Source organism: Dipteris shenzhenensis, chromosome 29, assembly GCF_047967505.1.
Source record: "Dipteris shenzhenensis isolate YYH24624 ecotype China chromosome 29, Dip_SZ_1.0, whole genome shotgun sequence".
Lineage (NCBI taxonomy): Eukaryota > Viridiplantae > Streptophyta > Polypodiopsida > Gleicheniales > Dipteridaceae > Dipteris > Dipteris shenzhenensis.
The window spans coordinates 46,249,968-46,271,856 of NC_141624.1; the positions used below are offsets into that span (position 1 = coordinate 46,249,968).

General features: G+C 47.2%; 1 protein-coding gene across 3 annotated transcripts in view; it reads right to left on the bottom strand.

Annotated features, from left to right (window-relative positions):
- The window catches only part of LAF3 (Amidohydrolase family), a 259,740-nt gene that overhangs the window by 133,902 nt on the left and 103,949 nt on the right, over window positions 1-21,889 (bottom strand). For all 3 annotated transcript variants that reach the window (XM_087400545.1, XM_087400544.1, XM_087400546.1), the window contains one exon: window positions 13,653-13,760. In XM_087400545.1, coding sequence (XP_087256671.1) covers window positions 13,653-13,760 — 108 coding nt within the window. The remainder of the gene's footprint in view (window positions 1-13,652; window positions 13,761-21,889) is intronic.

A 21,889-nucleotide genomic window follows, 5' to 3' on the forward strand; every position in this document is an offset into this window, starting at 1 on the left:
GCTGAATTGGAAAAGAAGCGTTCATCCATGGAAGAAGAATTCACAGATCTTCGGACACAGTTGGCCACCCTCCAGACTTCCCAGTCCACCTTGCAAGGGCAAAAGGATCACTACTACCAGCGATACCACCGGTATAAAGCCAAGTATGAAAATCTGAGAAATGTGATGGACATGCTTGAGGCTGAGGAGGAAACACCCCATCCACAGCTACATATGACTGGGGCAGAGCAAAGGGATGAGCAAAAGGCCACAGAGCCACATACGAAGGCGGAAGAGGAGAAGGCTACTGATGACCTCCCTCAGTAATTTAATACATGGGTTTTTGGGTTTTTTTTTTTTTTGCACTGTTAGATTTTTGCCAAGCTGCTTGGCTCTCAATGTGAATATCAGGGTGTTTTATCTCAAGATGTACTCAGTTCTTTTTGCAATTTTCCATGCTGTCCCTTATCAAGCAGCAGTTTATTTTCCCAGTTTCAAATTAATACAAATTTTGGAATTACTTGCATGGCAAACCACATGGTCTGTACCATTTTCTTTTCCTACTCCATCACCATCTCAATGGTTTGTAAGTTCTTTTTTCTTTGATGGGTTCCTGCTCCATTTCTATTCACCGGGACGGTGAATGATAGTGGCGGGGGAAACTGTTACAATAGAAACACCCCTGACCACACAACGACAGACGTTGACCACGTGTCGACAGGCGTTGACCACATGACGACATGGGTTGACCACATGTTGACCATGTGTCAACACAAGTCAACCACACGACACAAGGAGTGGATCACACGGGTTCATCCAGGAGTACTATTTGAGGCAACCATGTGTCGACACATGTCAACCACACGTCAACCAGGAGTATCATACCCAAGGCGATCTCATCGAGAGCTGCGCACATGGAGAGTGAGCTTAGCACATGGAGCAGTCAGGAGTATTTACAGTTACACAGTGGTTCAGTGGTAAGGGGATCCAGCGCACTTGCATGGAGAATTTACACCATCCTGACTAGAAGAGGTTGGCGAGTCAGGGAGTCAGGAAGTCGCCATAGCCATCAAGAGAGCCAACGGCACAACGGCTATCGTCAACAGCTAAGCAGATAAGAGGATGACCAATGGGAAGAAAGGGGGGGATTCTCAGCGAAGAAGGGGCCCTCCAAGGCGGGGATGAGGATGAAGGCGAAGGGGGAGAGGGGAGGGAGACATTCAGCAGGGGGCATTCAACGTTCGGCACTGGAGCAGGAGAAAGGAGAGTGTGAGGAGAGATTGAGGCTGGAGCTACGAGCTCGCCAAGGAGAGAGTGTGGAGAGACTTGTGTGTACCCTCTGTCTACTATGGGGATAGACCTGTGTGTTCTTGTGACTTGTGACTTGTGACCTGGAGACACTGGTCCAGTGATATGTACTTTGGCCATCTTGATCACTTTCTCATTTTTCTTGTCTCTTCCCAATATGGGGATTGTTCACTAGTGTATGACGAGATTTTCTTATTCTGCTTATGTTGTGGAGTTCTCAAGTGATTGTCATTTAGCAATTGGCAGCTCGCCGCATTGCTTCTCCTTTCTGCCCCCGTTGCTCTCATCCTCGCGAGACAGTTCCTCACTTATTATGGTTTTGCCCGCACTCTCGCACATTGATCACTCAGGTTTCTCATTTACTGCGGCTTCGGTTCCCTTCTATCAGATTTGGGAAACTTTTCTGGATGTTTGGATGCTGCTCATCTCAGATGTCTCCATTACTCCTTTTCTTTCATTGGACTCGCTTTTGGGTATTATGGACCATCTGGACACAGAGACTGCACTCTAGGATGGGTCAACAGTTTCCTCAGGCATATATTTTCTTCAGAATGTCCCTTAAGCAGTCTTTACATGACAGTATTGCTGCAAGGGATTTGGATGCTACTTGCCTTGAAGTGTTCTCTACTTGTTTTTGAGTTCTTCTATTGGGCTCTCTTTCGGAGTTCTTTGCTAGTGTGTGGGAGACCTCCCATATTGTAAATTTATGAGCATATAAATACAATGGATTTTACCAAAAAAAAAGATTGTCATTTAGCATAGTGCACTTAAAGGACACCTGAAAGGCATAGATCAGTCCCATCAACTGATGAGACTAAAATCCTTGCAACTCCTTACACAGGGTATGAAGAATTGTCGGCATAGGTGTCAGGAGGGCGTGATTTCTGGCGCATGCATGTTGGGCCGCATGTGGGCAAGACCCTGGGAAAACAAAGAGCGAGGTCATGGGTTGCTTGGAATGCTAGAAACCCCTAGTAATAAATGCCTTGGGGGAAAAATGGTGGTTGGGTCCAAGTGGGGGGCAAAAGGCCCTAAGGATCCAAGGTTGGGCTATTGGAATGGACCCCATAGAGGGGGCAAGGGGCAAATGCCTTTCAAGTTGGTCATTGGAGTGACCATATAGAAAGCTTGGGGGAAAACTAAAGCCCAAGGGGGAAAATGGAAACGTGGGCTGCCATGTGGCATGCACATGCAAAACCATTCAGGCGACGGGAAAACATGGAAAAGAAAGAACGAATCACAGGCTATCGTCGCACAAGTAGCGGGGAGCTTAGGAGGCATCACGACGCTTGGAAGGTGGTAAACCAAGGCGGACTGCACGCAGGGGCTAGGAATGCTCGTACATAAGGTTCATGAGGGTGGCCTTGCATCGGGCGACGTGCGTGGGCAGCAGGCTAGAAAGAGCCGTACTGGCTTTGTACGGGTTCTAGTGAGCTACATGGAAGGCTTGGTTAGTGTAGGGAATATTTTTCATGGCTGAACGGAGAGCCATACAGCTGTGTACGGAACATCCGTGCAGTTGTACAGAACAGCCCTATATTGTACGTACGGGTCAACCGTACAATGTGTACGGTAGGCAAGGGTATAGCCTGCAGGCACAACAGTGAGTGCATCTATGTACGGACTATTCAAAGTACGGATTTGCTCACGAGCTGCTGCTAGTCGGTGTTTTGGGGCTCGAGCTGAGCACATGAGCTCACGGGCTGATCAAGGGAACTGCTTTGGAGCTCGAGTGGAACATGTATGCTCACAGGTTGACGAGAAGGACTTGTTTGATGGCTTCTCTTCGTATGTGCACATAGTTGGCCACAAGGGACTTGTGCTTTTCCTTGGTGGGGCTGAGTACAGCCCTTGCTCTTGCATTTTCTCGTGAATGAGCTGAGTTGGTTGTCTTTGGGTTAATTGAGAATGCCCGATCCTTTCCTTACGATTATTCTTGATTGAAAGTTAGTTTGGAGTGCCAAAGTAGGAGAGAGATGCACAAGTATTGCTTTTTGGCTTGAATGCAGGTTTCCTGGAGATTATGGGCAGGCTCCTTATGCTTTTACCCATTGCTTGGGTATCTCAGTGAGGTAGTAGACACCTGTGGCAGTTTAGAGAGTTGTGTGACCCAGCTTGGGCTGCTTGCAACAACTCCCGGTTCTTATGCAGGTGTTAGCACTGATGTGGATGCCTGTTGTCACTGGGGTGTGTGAGCAGGGCCCAGCAGGGCTAATGTTTGGAATTCTAATGCCTACCGAGAGTTGAACATGCATTGAATGCAAGTGGGATTGAATTCATTGCATATCCTATTTGCTGGCTTTGACTAGTAACATGTTCCGTGTGGGAATATGTTTTTGGTTGCTCTAGGAGATGGGTCACATGCAGGCAGTGGCTGCTAGGCAGACGGCACATCTTTGGTACAACCTCATTGCCGAGTAGGAAGGGGTCGAGAAATCCATGCTTGGAATGGGTAGTATTCCTAGAACCTCGCAAGAGGTGGTACAGGTGTGACTGCCTTTGTTTGCTGTGTTGTGATGCAAGTTCCTTTATGGAAATCAAGTTGATCTCTCAAGATTTATGCTGTCAATAGGGTGAGAGACTTTTGGACATGACAGCCCTGGACAATGGAGAAAGCTCCTGTATGCTTTCTTTCTCAGCTTTGAGCAGATGAATGGCTAATTGGGCACTAGTGACAACTGTCGGGAACTGAGTGGCTGAGTGGGCTGCTAGTAACAGTTTCAGGCTGAGTGCAATCAATCTGGAATAGAGATGGATGCTCATTGCCAGGTTTAGTGAGAGCAGTGACCAAGGCAACAGAGGATGCCCTTTTGTCTCTCGTCTACTTCTTGATTGGAAACACATTCTATCCCACTTGGAATGGCATGGCAGGGACTCTCTCTCGGGCAACTCTTTGAGGGTAGAGAATATTTTTTGGTCTAAAGTATTCCACCCTTCTTTGGCCATACAAGAACCCCGACGTTCTTATTTTCTCTCCTTCAAAGGCATTTCATCTGTGGTGGATGTACTTCAGGATGATGGCACAATTTTATCTTTTTCTATGGCTGCTCGCAAATATGGCTTGGGAGCTCATTATCATCCTTTATGGCATAAAATTTCAGCAATGCTCCAACCATACTTGCCGGTACCTCATTTGGAACTTCAGAATCGGCTTGAGGATTGGATTTTACGCCCTCCTTCCTTATATGCCCGTCCTTTGAAGCTCTCACATATTACAGTGTCATCACTGTATAAAGTGTTATTACCTCCACCTTGGATTTCCCATAGAGCAAATACTGTTTGGTATATGGATCGTCCAATGAAGTGGTGGAGAAAAAGGCTGCGTCTCCTTTGGCATTACAAAGTCCCTCTTCGACAACAGCTTTTCCTATGGCGAGTTCTCCTTGGCATTTTTCCATCCGGACAGTTACTCGCACACAGGCATATTGCTTCAGCTGTTTGTCACAGATGCCAGCACTCTACTAAACCAGTGCTTCACATTTTTTGGTTCTGTCCAAATACTTCTGATCTCATTGCTCTCATCAGACAGAGGCTTCGACAGCGATTTCCTACTATTACTTTTGGCAGATTTTTTTGGTTGTTTGGTTTTCATCCGCAGAGACAGGGTTTTGATTTATTTTTTGTATGGGTGTGCTATTGGATCCTATGGACTTTATGGATGAACAGAAATCATAGAGTCTTTGGTGATCCAATATTTTCATCCTTTCTTTTCTTCAAACGTTCTCTGCAACAATCATTCTACGATTGTCTTCAAACTCGTTTGATTGATCAGGATGTGTATACAGCTTATACTGAGATCTTTAGTTGAGTAGTAGCTACTTCATTCTTGAAGTAACTATGAATGTAATTATTCTACAGCAATAAAAGATTTCTTCCCACAAAAAAAAAAAAGAGAGCAGTGAACAATAAAGGCTGTGCAGGGTATGTGGATGCCCACTGGGATGTGGAATGCCCCAGTTGTAAAAAGGAGTGTATCCTTTATGTAGCCTGGATTTTGGGGCCTCTCAATTAATTAAAGAAATACTTAAACGGGAGCCAAGGTTTGGGGCCAATCGGTGTCTTTGTCTTGGTGCAAGGGCACTCTAGCTCCCAATTTGCTGGTAATACTTTTGCTGAATTGTGATTGTAATAGTGTTGACTGGTTACTTGTTAGTTTTACTGCCCTTTGATTAATTGAAGGCCTGTTTCATGTTTCCGTTGCCGGGACATCACCAACTTTCTCAAGGGGGTGAGTCTGTGGTTGCTTTGGTAAGGAGACAACGGCATCTTCTTTAAGGAGGTGAGCCTGTGGTTGTCTCTGCTGCAAGTATTACTTGCTGTAAATATATTGCAGCGAGGAGAATTCAGCAAGTATGTCACATAGTGATGACGATTGGGATAGCGGACAGGAGTCCTCCCAAGATGGGCAATGTTTGTTTGGGGTAGCTTCTGTTGATGATGATCGGAATGCTGATAGGCAGCCTTATGGACCTATGCCATTGAATAAACAGCCAATAGCTATTCCAAATGGACAAGATGCTCCATTGCAACAGTTTATTCATAGTGTTGGTGTTGATTTGCATGGCCAAGGCAATGGTTTTCAGCATGCAAATCGGGGACAGCAAGTCATTCCGCACCCGACGGTGCATCCACGATATTTAGTGGTGGGTCTGAGTTTCAAGTAGTGGCTGGCCAAGTTTGAAATGATCAAGGAATGCTTGGAAATCACCCTGTTGATTTTCAGCTTGGAATGCAAGTTATGCAAAGGTTTATGCTTGGGGGTATGCAAGTCGGAGTGCAGAGAGTTATGAATGGAAACACTGGCATGCAACCAGAAATGCAAAGTGGAATGCATGGCACTATGTTTAAAAGTGAATTCAAGACCATCGAACAAATACCAAGGAAGAGGGCATCATGATTTTCTCTCTGATATAAAGCGTTTTGCTTTATTATTTCTGAAAAATACGCGTCTTTAAAACGACAACTCCAGAAAGGGACGACATGGTTAGAGAGGCCGAGGAAAGGACTAGGAAAGGAAAAGCTGTAGCTGGAGAGGAAATACATAAGGAGGTACAAAATGAAACTCAAGAGGATAACTTGGAAATGGAGGATATAAATTACGGTGATTATGGAATTCCATTTACGGAGTTCACTAAACTTGACACTTGAACGCAAAATATAGAAACACAGCTAGGAGCTATCAATGATACATTAAAAACCCTAGCTGAAGCCATAACTAAGTTAGCTGATTCTCAATTGGTAACTATTATAGAAAAATCACCGATTCCTCCTAATCAAGTTGAGAGGTCCACCTCTCGACTTAGAGAAACCTCTAACATCCTTAAAGACTTGAAACCGCCAATTTTCAATGGGGAAGAAAAGGAGCATAATAAAGATGCGATTAATACGTTCTTGCAAAAGTGGCGAGACTTCCATTGACTCAAGAATACTCCTCCTGAAAATCAAGTCGTGGAACCAAGTCTTTCTCTTGGAAATAAAGCCTACAAACGGTGGATGAGCCTCAAGGAATATGATAGAATTCCTAGGTATTGGATTGAGCTTGAACAAGCCTTCCTAAAAGAGTTTTTACTGGAAAATGAATTAGAAAGAGCATGGGAGGCTTGGGACAATTGCACTATGGGTAAAAACACTCTAGTCCAGTACATAGCAAACTATAGGGAGGCAGTCCTTAAGTTGAAGGGAATTGATGAATTCCAAAAAATAAGGGGTTCGTGAGAGGTCTCAAAGACACTTATAAGGTTGAGGTGAAAATAAATTCTCGTAAAACCTTGGAGGAAGCCATTAAGTATGCCCAAATATATGATGATACGATGGGGAAATTCAAAGTTGGAACTTCAGAGCAAACATGTTTTGTTCCAAAGTTCAACAAATTTCCCAATTTGAAAAGGAAGGGGCACTTTAAGAAGGACGTTCCTCAGGTAACCCCTAAGAAACCTCAAACACAAAATTATCCTCTCTTGAAGAAAGAGGATTATGAAAGGGCCAAGCAGGAAAATCTTTGCTTCAAATGTTTGGGCAAAGACCATGCTGCTTGGAACTACCCTAAAAATAAACAAGTGAGAGCTAAAGCCCCAAATAGACCTCCACAAAAACAAGTACACACGGTGCAAGTGTTGCCGCTTAATGGTACTGAAAAGTAAAGTACACTGAGGTAGAGGTCTATCATGAGGATAGCACCCACGTGTGTTGTCTATCATCCTTGTTGACCGAAGTCAACACTCTCTGACCAAAGTCAGCACTTTAGTTCTTTGGTTAACCGTGGTTAACCATCTTGACCGAAGCCAAATCTTCCTAACCGGGTTTAGGCTTACTTAACCGAGGTTAAGTATCTTTGACCGAAGTCAATACTTTGACTAAATAAAAATAACTCTTTGATCATAATCATATAAATGAAGAACTCAATAATAATGATTAATAAATGGTCAACTAGAACTTTGACTTAGGAGTATTTACAGCTTGGTGACATGCCACCTCTAGTTATGGGGGGCAAACCCTTGCACAAGGTGCAATGGGATCCAAAAGAGCGGTTTTGGCCATCCATGATTGGGCACTTGGAGCAGGTGGCGGAGGTGCTCTTCTCCTCCTAAACCACCCACATTAGTAGATGGCTTCAACTGGATGCTGACGTCCGTCATGGGAGCGGCACTAGCTAGCTCTCTCTCTCACTCTTCTTTCTCTCTATGTCCTCTTCACTCCCTTCCCTCTTCTATCACCTGGGGGCCGCAGCCCCCAGGAGTCCTCTCTCTCTCTCTTCCTTCTCTCTCTCTCCTCCCCTCCCCTTCCCTCCTCGCTCTCACTCCTCTCCCTCCCTTACTCCTCTCACTCTCCTCTCATCCCTGGGGGCCGCGGCCGCATGAGGCCCTTACCAAGTTTTGGGCCCCTCTATGGACTAGCCTTTGTCCCTATTTCTTTTGACTGGTTGCTCATGGAGGGTTGCTAGTAGGACCGTGGCTAGATCAGATGAGAGTAGATGTGGCCTATCAATGTTAAGATGTGCGGCACTCTGACCCCTCAAGATGGTGGCCAAAATGCGAGTACTCGTCAAGACTTCACTTCAGACATGGCAAAATGGTTTACAGAGGGATGGCACACTGCCCCCATTGAGATGGTCCCTCTAGCCTACACCATAGATGGTCTAAGCATCATGAACATGGATATCCAAGACTTGGTCCCTCCCTCTCACCAGGGACCTGTCTACTCTCAAGAGGATGGCATCTAAGAGTTGGTGGCCAGTATCACACTATGGGATATCTCGGTAGCACACTACGATGTAGTGATGGGGGGGCAGCAGATTTGGTCTGCAAACACCCTCGTCAACATATGCCATCATATCATATACACCCTACAGGCCACATGGGAGTAGAGCACAGAGAGATCTAGGAAGAGATTGCCAAAAGGTGGGAGTGTTTCTGCAAGGCATGCTCTGCAGGTTTTTTTTTTTTTCTGGGTGCAAAAAGAAACTTCTATTAAGTATTAAAGAAAACTGTTAGAGCAAGCTCCATACGGGATACACCTTGCAATGCTTGAAAAGCTCAAGAGCCAAAAAGAAAGGATTGGGGCTGATAGTGCCATCTCAATCCGGTAGAAACCTCTGAGAAAAAGGAAGAACCCCTCCAAAGTCGAAGAAATACAATCCTCCTAGAAGAGGCTTCCTGTGAAGGGCCTTGCATGCTAGCCCATATGGCTATCAAAGTGTGAACCGTGTCACTCCAAATACCCGTGAACACCTGTGATGGGTGTATCTAGGTGCCATCCAAGGCCTCTGTGCATCTGGCTCTCCAAATGTGCCAAGAGGAAATGGTAGCCAAAATCTCCCAAGAGGTGTCCACTGAAGCATGCGAAGCTTTGAAGGGAGGAAGTGGTACATCCTGAAGAGAGCAGGGCTCTATCACCTGCCGACGGATCGAGAGTGCCCAAGAAGAAGGCTCACCCTCATAAAACACCTGGGGCCCAGTAAGGGATAACCATGCGCCCAAGCCCCAAGTCATGAAGAAAGTGGAAGTATGAAAAATGCCGAGTATCCGAGCAACCCCTTTCCAAACAGTCCTCGCCTGACTGCAATCCCAAAGCCAATGTCGCATTGACTCCTCTGCAGAATGACAGCGAGGGCAAGTGGGATAAGCCCCTAATCGTGATCTCCACAGGTTCACTGCAATCCCTCCATGAATAGAAAGCCAAAAGAAAAAAGTGATCTTTCTATTTCTGAGGGATTTCCAGAGCCTCCTCCAGAAATTCCTACCCAAATCTACGGTGATGAAGAAGCTGTCCCAATGGGGGGCTTTGGAGGGAATCCAACCCCTACTGCTCAACTGAAATCTCTTGGCATTACTTACCGTGAAACGAAAGAAAGGAATCCCCCTCTCTCGGTACCCATGATCTATCCACTCCCACTCTCCTGGGTCCCACTGCAAGCACCTGATAGGTGCACCTCCATATAACCAAAACCTCCAGGATCCCAAGGCCAAGAGTACAGGGTCGGGGTCTAAGTACCACTGCAAGCCCACTCCATGGTCCACAAAACCAACAATCTTCACAAGCTGAAAGGCAACCTCTAGAAGAATATCATCCGTGGATCTAGAGAGTATACCTCCAACCCCAACGTCAAAGACCAGTGCATCTTTCCCGAGACCTCGAAGAGCGATCACCTGTAGAGGAACTGCTGTCCTCGAAAAAGCTCCCATCCAAGTGATGGAAGTAATAGGCATATCAACTGTCCATTCCACCGGGATGGCTGCATCTATCTGCTGAATCCTGCGTGCTACCCCTCTAAGGTGACTCATGGACTGTAGTCTCTGATCCTCAAGTAGCCTGATAAAAGCCTCCCAAGTGCCTACTGTGTAGGCGGGGCCTCTCTGCCATCTAGACCACTGCATGTAATGGGAAGTGCCTAGTGGTCTGCCATGCTCATCAAGTACACTATCGTTCCAAATGATCGGCTGTCTATCAATCTCTTCGAGCGTAGAGGGTGGAACCCTTCGAAGAGTATTCCTGAAGCTCCCCCAAGCTTTTAGGATGGCAGTCATGAGAGGAGTGGCAGGAGATCTGAGAGAGGCGGAAGTAAAAATCCAGCGAGGGCTGTCCACCCAATCATCTCCCAAGGTAGGTGTGCAAGCCTGAATGCGTCCAAAAAAGAAAACCTTCCAAGGTTCTCGCCCAGGCATGAGTCTCCTCACCACCACCACCTTACAAAGCAATGCCTTGCACTGCAAGTCCGGGTCAATGATATTAAGGCCCCCTTCACATGTAGGGAGAATAATGGTCTCCTAGGCCACCCTTACTGCAACATCTGCCATGCCATCAAGTCCACTCCATAAAAAATTCATGAATGGTCTAATGAGCTGAGTGATGCAATTCCTAGACCGGCACCAGCAAGAACACACAAACCAGGCGGTGGCCAAAAGAACCCGGCTCACTAACCACAACTCTAGATGCAAGGTCGAGTTTGGCTGAGCTCCAAAAAAGGAGCTTTTTCCTTATACTTTCTAGTACTGGGGCAAACTGTTGTGCTGGAGAGATGCCCAATCCTACCTGGCATCCCAAATATCTGACAGGAACACCCCTCTGAATCCAGGAAAAGCCAATGTCAACTCCCTAGCCTGGAGTGTCCTCATCACTGATCCAAAAGCCAAAGGATTTATGCTAGTTAATGTGTGTCCCTGCAGCTGAGCAAAAGATATCCAAGGCTGTCCAAAAAGAATCAATTGACTGCGAAGAGGCCTCAATAAAAATAGCAATATCATCAGCCAACTCACAGTGAAGAAGCTCCTGGTCCTATCTCAAGGGCATTCTTATCCCATAAAGATCAGCCTGAGATGTAAGGAAGATACTCATAGCTTCTGCCACAAAAAGAAAGAGGAAGGGGGTTAAAGGGCATCCCTGACGAACTGACTTGGAAATCTGAAACCCGTCACCCCTTACCCCTTCGATCAAAACCTGGCTATGTGCTCATCTGTAAACGGAGGCCACCCCTCTAATCCATGCATTTGAAAATCCAAATCGTAGAAGAGTGCCCTCAAGAAAACCCCAATCTACTTTGTCGTAGGCTTTCTTAAAGTCCAAGAGTAGAACTGCCAGCCTTTGCTTGCTCTGCATAACCCACTTTGTGGCTTCCCAAAAGGAAAAGATATTATCAAATATGCTCCTGCCATGCACAAAACCTGTCTGAGTATCATGGATGAAGTATGGAAGAAGGGACTGCAATCGGATGCTGATCGCCTTGGCAAGGATTTTGTATAAAGTGCCCAAAAGGGTGATGGGTCTCCAATGGGATACAAAATTCTCGTTGCCGCCTTTCGGGATAAGGTGTATCAGTCCCTCGGTTTGTGAGTCAGCTAGAGGCGGGGTGCAGGAGGGACTTGAGTAGCCCTAGGAGGGGGGGGAGCCTGTGTCTGAGGCGGTGCCTGTGGAGCGGTAGGTCCTGCTCCTGCTCTTTGTCGTACGCTAGTACGATATGGTTGCTTTCTAGGTCTCTTTTTCTTCTTTGGGCAATCTCTCGCGAAGTGCCCCGAGGATCTGCAAATCCTGCACTGGTCCTGCCGACCTGCAACCTCAAATCTCTGGCGGAAGAAAGACCCATCAGGTCACTGTAGCATGATGTGGTCATCTGAAATATTAGGGTCTTGGACAATGACCCTAACCCTGGGTACCCCATCCATCCTGACCGCCTCAGCAGCCGAAAAGGGCTCGCCAGGAAGAGGGGGGATCTCTGCTACCACACCAAACCTCTCGCTTATAACTGAAAGAAGCCAGTGATAAACTAAGGGGAGACCAGAGAACCTGATGAAAACAGAAACTCCCTGCTCGTCCTCTTCCACTGGGTCAAAGCCCAGTTGAAAGGGAAACAATAAAATCCTCCTGTAGCCTAGAAATAGAAACCCGGCCTGTAGCAAGTCTCGAGCTCTTGGGGAAGCGCTGCAAGCATCTGATCTCTAGCCTGTGATCTGGAGGGGTGTGAACCAAAGATGCATGCGAAGAGAGTCGTGGAACACTCATGCTCCAAGTCCTTTTGCAACTGCTGCAGCTCGTCTTTTGAAAATGTGACGGTTCTCGCGGCGGGCATGTGTGATAACGGATTGATTGAATGGGTGCACATTCGTCAATCGAGGTGGGGAAGGCGGACTCAAACACACACAAAAAAACTCCGTCTGCTTTCCTGATGCCCAGGAGACCCCCCAAAAAACGGGGGTACACTTGAAGGGAGAGGGTGAAGGAAGGAGGGAGAGAGAAGAGAGAGCAAGTCAGAAGAAGTAGGGGATAGGTTGAAGGAGGAGGGAGGTTGAAGAAGGGGGGAGAGGGAGGGCAGCAAGGGAGAGAAGGGAAAGGGACAGCAGGGGAGTGAAGAGGAGAGAGGGAGGGGAGGAGAGAAGGAGGGGGGGAGAGGAGGAGAGGGAAGGGGGAGGGGGGACGTGCAAGCAGCAGCAGCGTGGGGGGGGGGGCGGGAGCAGCAGCGGGGGGGGCAGCTTAGGCAGCAGCGCGGGGGGGGCAGCGCAGCAGCTGCACGGGGGGGGGGGGGGGGGGGGGGTAGCACAGCAGCAGCGCGGGAGGGGGTAGCGCAGCAGCAGGGGAAGGGGAGGGGAGGAGAGGGGAGGCGAAGGGGCAGCAGGTAGGGAGGGAGGGGAGGGAGGAGGCAGCAAGGAGGGGAGTCGAGGGGAGGGCAGCAGGAGGAGCGGGGAGCAGCAGCAGCTCGAGGCTGCAGGTATTTTTTGAATTCTCATGGATCGAGGAATCTGCTGGTTGTACAGCCCCTAGCCTGCTGTTGGCACCTGTTTCTGAGACACTCTAGGCAGTGAGCTGGGGTCCTGAGAAGCAGGAAGACAGCCACGTTCCCCTTTTGATTGGTCAAGCGTCCTATGGATTACTGAGCTGTTTTTGTTTTCTCAATTTTCTTTTGGGAAATAAAAAATCTTAACAGATTACACCATGCCAGCAATCCAGCTAACACACAGTATTTGGAAGTAGTGAAAGATTTTTAATTTTCGACATTTTAAAGTAATGCTGAAACGTGACCATATCATAAAAGAATTTTGAAAAAGCACATGTTTTGCAAAGTTGTTCCAGCCACCTTATACTCATCCTCTTTTCTACTTTCCTTGCCCATGATTTTGGCAAGACCACTAATCTTTCAAATAAACACAAGACTGTTTTATCATTCATCACCAGCAATCTTTCGTCACAATTCCTATTAGGGACTAGAAAATTAAAGCTCATCTTTTTACTGAAACCAATAAAAGGACCTTATACTAGAAAATGACAAAACCCATAAAACTAATATTCTGAATCTTAAAGCTGACTACTTGAGACATTTAGGTCAGATTTGCACTGTTGTATGATTTACTTATCCATGCCCTTTGCTTCCACAAAGTCACCTCATTGAACAGAGCAGTGTTGGAACCTAAAGATCCATCTGCAAATGCTTTCAAGCCACCAATTTGAAGCCATTGGCTCAATTTATGCCCTGTGCTTCTGACCATTTCCTGCACAAATGTGCTTCAATCAGCTTAATTGTAGGATGCTTTTTATACATAAGAGCAAAAGGCTTCAGACAAGCATAACAAGCATTGTGCCGATAAAGAGGCAGATAACCAAGGATTTTCTTATCTAATGGCATTTTGAAAGAAATTTACATTGTTTTTTCATACTCTGTTTTCTTCCGGCTTTTATGTGACAATGGTAATGGACGATGAAAGCAAAGCTGGGATTGGAAGGGGTGAATCAGGATTCAGAATACCATGAAGATAGGCATGCAGTAAAGTTTGAGTTAACCATCTATATAGAAGTGAGATTGGGGCTATCACAGGCGTGTTGGGGGCTAATCGAGTATATTCATCAGCTTTTGGACTGATGCTCACATAAGTGGAGATAAGTGGAGACACCTCAGCGGCATCCCCTGCCTCTTTAGCTGCACATTAAAATGGTGCAACCTTTGGTTGACAAAGCTATTGTTAGCCCACTCAGCTTCAGAAAAACAGGAGAGTATATCGAAAAAGAAGGGGTGGCCGCCGTCATCTGCAATAAACTGCTATACCATGCAGCTCCTGTTGGCCCTGATATCAAGTTCATTTGGTTTGCTCTCTGTTTGTTCAAAGCTGTGGTCACTTACCCCTGTTGAGCCATGAACCTAGGGCTCCCACCCGCTTCAAGCAATGCACTACCCTCTTGGAAAGATGTCTTTTCCTCCTATCTGATCTCTTGGAGAATGATGAATCAGGCATGCAGTCTCTCCCCTTTGCATAGGAACAACATTGCTCATATATTTGCACGTTTTACAATATCCCATGGCCATATGTGAGGGGATATAGTAAAGATGTCTTGCAGTAATAAAATAGCAACTAGCCAACCAGTTGACTTAGCACACCACAAATCACCAAGGTGCAACTTCATTATCCTATCTAGAGACTGCTGTCCCCCATACGGCCTCCAAAGGTCAGCATCGTATGCTCTCAAAGGAAACTCTAATTGACCACCGTCCAAGGGGACTAACTCATTTTCTTTTGCTCACACAAACACATTTTCCGCACCCCAAAATGGGAATCTGTTGCATTTGCCTCTGTAGCTGCTTTCATAAACTCCTTTTCCTAATGATCAGGAATAGTGCCTCCCAATGTTTTCCACTGCTCCCTCATCTAATCAGCACTGCTTGCTAGCCAATGGTGCATAGAATGGACTATTCAGTAGAGCGTAGGTCTGGAGCATGGCCTCATGCTGAAGAGAGGGGTAGAACCTCTATCTCTTTGTACAAACAGGCTCAGATATCTAGAGGTTGCTTGGTGACATTGTATATTTCACCCGAGGTATTGTTTCCTGACAATATATCTGACTTGGAACTTCTATGATTAGTGTACTAGTCACTATGAGATTTTCGCAGTAAATATGGATTGCCACACTAGGATCTGAACAATCATATATGCTATGCCAGTTTCTCATACAGGGCGCTTGCAATGTTTCAAGAGAGGGGTATGTCACGAGGATGTGATTGTTAGTGCATGCATGTTGGCCTGCATGATGTGGGCAGGACCCTAGGAAAACAAGGGGCGAGGTCAAGGGTTGCTTGATGTGCTAGGACCCCTAGCATTTATGCCTTGGGGGAAAATATAAGGCCTAGGGCCAAGAAGTGCCCAAAGAACCTTAGAAATTGAAGTTTGTCATTGGTGTGGTCCCACTAGAGGGGGCAAGGGGAAAATGAGCTCTAAGTTGGTCATTGGTGTTCACCAACTAGGGCTTAGGGGCCCCTAGGGCCAAACTAAAACGTGGGCTTCCAAGTGGCAAGGCCATGCAAGAGAATTTGGAAAAGAAGGCCTTAGAAGGACTCATGAAGGAAAATGGCGCAGCAGGATCACGTACGGTACGACGCGATCTCTCGGGCTCTTCCGCGCGGACAAACGGAGATAGCTGGCGGTCGTACGACGATATGGAAGGGGATTGAGGAGCTGTGTAGATCCCTACGGGTCCATTAATTGATGCTGGTACGGGATCATACAGCAGTTGGTACGGCATGCCATACGATTCAGTTGTTCGCTGCTACAGTAGGTAGTATGCATGGTTTGCAATACAGATTCTCCAACCTTGTGCACGATGCTCTTGGCTGTTGCTGAATGCATTCTTGTGGCTTCTTGACAAAGCTGAATTCTTATGCACAAATTTGCCGTACAATTTGTATGGGGCTTGTGAAGGGGCTCGTGTTGGCCTATTACTCAGCTCAGGTGGGCTATTTGCAGCGACTTTGGGCTGCATGTACACGCATTTGGGTCAAGGGTGCTTGGTTCCGTTTTTCCTTGTTATTTCTTGCTTTGCAGCTTTTGCAGTGCATGCGTGTTGTTTGCAGTCCTTTTAGGACTCCTACAATTTCTAGCAAGCACCCAGAGGTAAGGGTGATCCCATGGAAGGCCTAAGGATAGTGTGGATGCATGTGATAGCCTTGAGGCTGCCTTGAGCTCAGTTTGTCAGAGGTATGGATGCCTGAGTATGCCTTGCCAATGGGAATTCTAGTGGTGCACTTGGATTAGATGCCTTGAAGACAAGTAGAGGATTTGCAGAGAGGAACGGTGCAGGGTTGAACCCTTGTTGTAAAGCTTTGAAGCATTAAATAAATACCGTAAGGGGCGCCAAGGCATTTGGGGCCAGTGGGTGCACTGTGTACTATTTTCATTGAGCAGGGGCACTCTAGTCTCACCTTTGTTGTTGTGTTTCTAAGTTGTGCTAAGTGATTGAAGTGACAAAAGCTTGCATTGTGGCCATTTATGAAGTTTATGACTGAGTAGAAGAAGATCACTGCCCTTTTGTTTATCGAAGGCCGGTTTTAGTGGTTCCATTGCCGGATCGTCACCATCTTCCTACACAGGTGAGCCTTGGTAGTGTTGGGTGAAGGACACCTTCAGTGCAATTGTTGCTATAGCCATCAATCATAGCAAGCATGTCACACCGTGAGAGGTCATTGACCATCTCAGAGTAGGAGGGGTAGGACGAAGACAAAGCATCAGAGCACAGTATCAGCGGGGGTGATGACCAGCAAGATAGTGGGGCACATCCAGTTTCTTCTGAGCATGCCACGGAGGACTCATAGGATAAGGTAGATGAGACAGAGGAGCTTGATCCCAATGCACTTTTCAGTTATGAATGCAAAGTGTAGCGGAAGCCCTGTCGCAGTTGCAACATGTTGTCACACAGATTATACAAGCTCCTTCTCCTATGGTTGCTTCCCCTGGAAGCAAAAAGTCAACTCAGAAGAAACATAAAAAGCATAAGAAGACTCCTAGACATGTTTCCTTCAGTGGACAGCCGTCAGAGAACCCCTTCCTCAGCCCACAATGCATCTAGGATATTTTAGAGGGGGATCAGTTTTTCAGGCAATGGTGGCACCATCCGCAGAGGCACCCGGAATGCCAGGTAGCTTTATGGGCAGCACGCAGCCGAGAATGCAGAATTTCCAGCGACCTATGATGGGTGGAATGCCCCTTGCAAATGCCAATATGATGTACTTAAACATTGGGATGCAGCCTGGAATGTAGACAGGAATGCCTGGGACAATGGGCAATACTTGGAATATGCCACAGATGCAAGGAGTGGGACTTGGAATGCCAAACCCCACCATGGGTACGGTTGGAATGGCTCAGAATGCGGGAGCAGTGATGCCCCCACCGTTTTTACAACCCACCATTTATGACAATCTCAACCCTAAAGGCAAATTGAAAGATTACAAGGAGGAAGGGGCAACTGTCAAGTTTGAGACTTTCAATGGGATGCAGGACAAAGTGAAGGCTTTGACATTCGTACAGGTGGACACTTCACATAATCCTCCAAAGTCCGAAAGGCAGCCACATTTTTGGAGGGCAAATCGCTCCAATGGTGGACCAACCTCCTCTTGCAAGGCAAAGCACCTACCACTTGGGTTGAATTCAAGCAGGTCTTCTCAGTAGCATGGCTCACCACCACTTTTGAGGTGGATATCATGACCGCCTGGTACAAGTTGGATGTTGCAAATTGCAAAAATTTGGAGGACTACAATAAGAAGTTTTGGAAAGCCCTACTGTCAGTGAATTCTTACAAACGTGCCACTGTCCTAGCAAATTGAAAGATATTGCTGCAGGTTGCCAAAGGAGATTCAGGACTACTGCACGAAGACAAGGGTTTCCAATATGTCTCAGTTGGTTGAGAATGCCACTGCAGCTTATGCACTAATGCAAGGGAAAGTTTCTAGGTTCAAAGGAAGCTCACACGAGACATCAAGGTCAAAGGGCAGCAAGACGGAATCCCCTAAGAAGTTCAGATTGTTTTCGCAGCCCATGAAGGCAAAGTTTGTTGGAGGACAGAGGCAAGTACCGACCTGCATGTCTGATGAGGAAAAGCAAATTCTTTATGATGCCAACAAGTGTTATATTTGCAAGGAGGAAGGCCGCAGGGCTTTTGAATGCTCACATAAGAAGCGGGAGTTCCCTCCTACTCAGCAGGGTGAGCACAAGGAGGAAAAGAGGACTGATCAGAAGAATAAAAAGCCCAAGCCCACTGCTGGTCTTTTGCCGGACTTGATTGGGGCTGTTTAGAATACAGATTGTACAGAGTTATGCTGGGCATGGGGTAAGATAAGAGACCAGACAGCTCTGATGTTTTTCGATCCAAGAGCCAAGGCCAATTTCATCTCCCTAGAGCTGGCTGGAAAGTTAGGAATACGGGCAGAGGAGATGGGTCCTTTGTGTGATGAAGATATGGCTTGTCCGGGACTCAGCCAGTTAGTTACTCCGGTGATAGGCAAGCTGCGGATGCATATTCAAAGCTACGTGGACACAAAAGAGTTCTATATTATGCCGTTAAATGGTTGTGATATGTTACTGGGGATACCTTGGCACTTTCGTTGGGGTTGTTTTGGATACAAAGAATAAAACAATCACAATCACTCACTGTGGCAAGACCCACATTCTGGATGCTAAATTGAAGGGAGAATCCATCCTTGTTGTATCTGCTTCTGCATTGGCAACGTAATGAAAAAGCATCTTTCAGCGTACTTAGTGTTTGCATCTAAAAAGAAGTCAGTAGAAGAAGAGTCCCATTTTTCTAAGCTGGAAAAACAGCGGACAGATTTTCTTTTTCAGTTTAGGGACTGGTTTTCTGACTCACTTCCACAGGAGTTGCCCCCTGAAAGACCAGAAGACCACACATTAGATATAATCCCTGGTAGCAGTCCTCCTAACCGACCTCCTTACAGGGTCAGTGCAGCCCAGCAAGAGGAAATTATGAACCAGGTCAAGGACCTACTGGAGAAGGGGCTGATTCAGCCCAGCTCTTCACCTTACTGCTCAGCCGTGCTCTTGGTCCAGAAGAAGGATGGATCCTAGCAGATGTGCATTGACTACAGAGCCCTCAATAAGATTACCATTAAGAACAGATTCCCTATACCTCGGACAGATGATATTTTGGATAGGTTACAGGGGTCTGGAATGTTCAGCCGCATTGATCTAAAGAGTGGTTATCACCAGATTCAGCTAGAGAATGTTCACAAAACAGCATTTTGTACCACATTTGGTCTGTACGAGTTTCTTGTCATGCCATTTGGGTTAACCAATGCACCAGCCACCTTCAACAGAATGATGGACATGATTTTTAGAGAACACCGAGCCTTCGTTGGCACTTTCTTCGATGACATCATCGTGTTCTCTCAGGATGAGGCTGAACATAGGAAGCACCTGGCAATTGTTCTCGAGGAGCTACATAAGCATAAGCTGCTTGTCAATGCCAAGAAAAATGAATTCTTCATGCATAAGATCCATTTTCTCGGGCACATTGTGTCCAAGGATGGAGTTAGGATGGACCCCGCCAAGGTAGAGGCCATCAGGAATTGGCCACACCTGAAGAACATCCAGTACTATAGGAGGTTCATTCGGTATTTTGCAGAGATTGCATCTCCTTTACATGCCTTACAAAAGAAAGGGGTCACTTTGAGATGGGGTCCCAAAGAAATTGCAGCTTTTGACCTACTGAAGGAGAGACTCTACTCAGATCCTGTGAGTATTTTGCCAGATCTTCGCAAACCCTTCGCTGTCCAAGCAGATGCATGTGGGAACAGCGTAGGAGGGGTACTTATGCAGGATGGAAGAGTCATGGCATATGAGGGTAGAGTGCTCCAGGATGCTGAAATGAATTTTGACATCTATGAGAAATAGATGTTGGCTGTCATACATGCTCTTTCGACCTGGAAGCATTATCTTTTGAGTGCTGATTTTCATGTTCAGACCGATCATCAATCACTGCAGTACTTTCTCACTCAGAGAAAGTTGTCTGAGAAGCATATGAGGTGGGCAAATTTTCTTTCTATGTTTCATTTTCAGACTGTGCATGTGCTTGGGAAGAAGAATGTTGTTGCACATGCACTCTCACGCAAGCCCACTCCAGATGCAGTGTCTGTTAAGCCACAAGGGAGGAGGAGGATGACACATCCCAGCACTCCTGAAACCCCTGATCTGCAAAATAACCACACACAACATCAGAACTGAGCAGGCTGCTCACCACCCAACCGTGACATCTACGGGATGTGATCCCGAATCAGAAGATGTCCCCTCCGAGCCACGAGCTGAGCTACTGGCACGAACTCCCAATCAGATCCAAACCAGCCTGGTGTCCCATACCACCAGATGGCGCTGTGAAGCCCTGGATCTGCCACTGGGCCTTGGGCTACGCTAAGATGCAGGCGCGCGTCCGCGACACAATCCAGGATCAGACCTAGCACCTGGGAACGAGACTTGCTCCCAACTGCAACTGAGAACTGAACCCCTTGGGCCGCTTTTATAGACTCGGGCCCCGGCGCCAAAAATAGCGAAGACCTATAAATAGTTCGTACCCTTGCCACTCAACCCGAGAATCAAGCCTGCCTAGCTCTAAGCCTCCCCAGGCTAACCTGAGCTAGTTCTGTGTACCTAGTACACGTCAGATACCGATCCGTGCACATGACATACTCCCCCTCCTCTAAGAACTCACTCCTGAGTTCGCTAAGAAATTCGGAAATGTTCTTTGGAGGTTTTGTAATGTCTCCCATGTGGCATCCTCCTCAACACGATCCTTCCACTTAATCTTGTATTCCGTGATAGTACGATTTCGAATCTGTCTTTCACGAAATTCAAGAATAGATTCAGGTTCGTGGCTCACAGGTTCGTGGATGAGCCAGGTAGAGGGGGTGCAGTAGATGAGGCTGTAGTGGCGGGACAGCCTGTGTAATAGGCTGTCCACAGCCAGCGCAGTAGGCTGTCCACAGCCTGCGCAACAGGCTGCGAACAGCCTGCGCCTAGGGCTGCGTGCAGCCTGCATTGGAGAAAGGTGCTTTTTTCGAAAAAAGCACCTCTCCAAAGTTGGAGGGGCTCAGGTGCTTTTTTCGAAAAAGCACCCCTCCAAAGCTGGAGGGGCTTAGCCTTTTTTGGAAGCCTAGCTTCCAAATCAGGCAGCCCTGCACCCTATATAGGTGGGGGCTGGGTGCTAGGCTACCCACAAGCAGCCCCAAGATTCGAGATCTTACCTCGAGTTTCGTGCCAGCCAGCCTCGCCCTTCAGCCTGCGCCCTGTTTCGATCAGCTCCCCTGCATCAGTCCTGATACCAACTGACACATCCCAGCACTCCTGAAACCCCTGATCTGCAAAATAACCACACACAACATCAGAACTGAGCAGGCTACTCACCACCCAACCGTGACATCTACGGGATGTGATCCCGAATCAGAAGATGTCCCCTCCGAGCCACGAGCTGAGCTACTGGCACGAACTCCCAATCAGATCCAAACCAGCCTGGTGTCCCATACCACCAGATGGCGCTGTGAAGCCCTGGATCTGCCACTGGGCCTTAGGCTACGCTAAGATGCAGGCGCGCGTCCGCGACACAATCCAGGATCAGACCTAGCACCTGGGAACGAGACTTGCTCCCAACTGCACACTGAGAACTGAACCCCCTGGGCCTCTTTTATAGACTCGGGCCCCGGCGCCAAAAATAGCGAAGACCTATAAATAGTTCGTACCCTTGCCACTCAACCCGAGAATCAAGCCTGCCTAGCTCTAAGCCTCCCCAGGCTAACCTGAGCTAGTTCTGTGTACCTAGTACACGTCAGATACCAATCCGTGCACATGACAGAGGA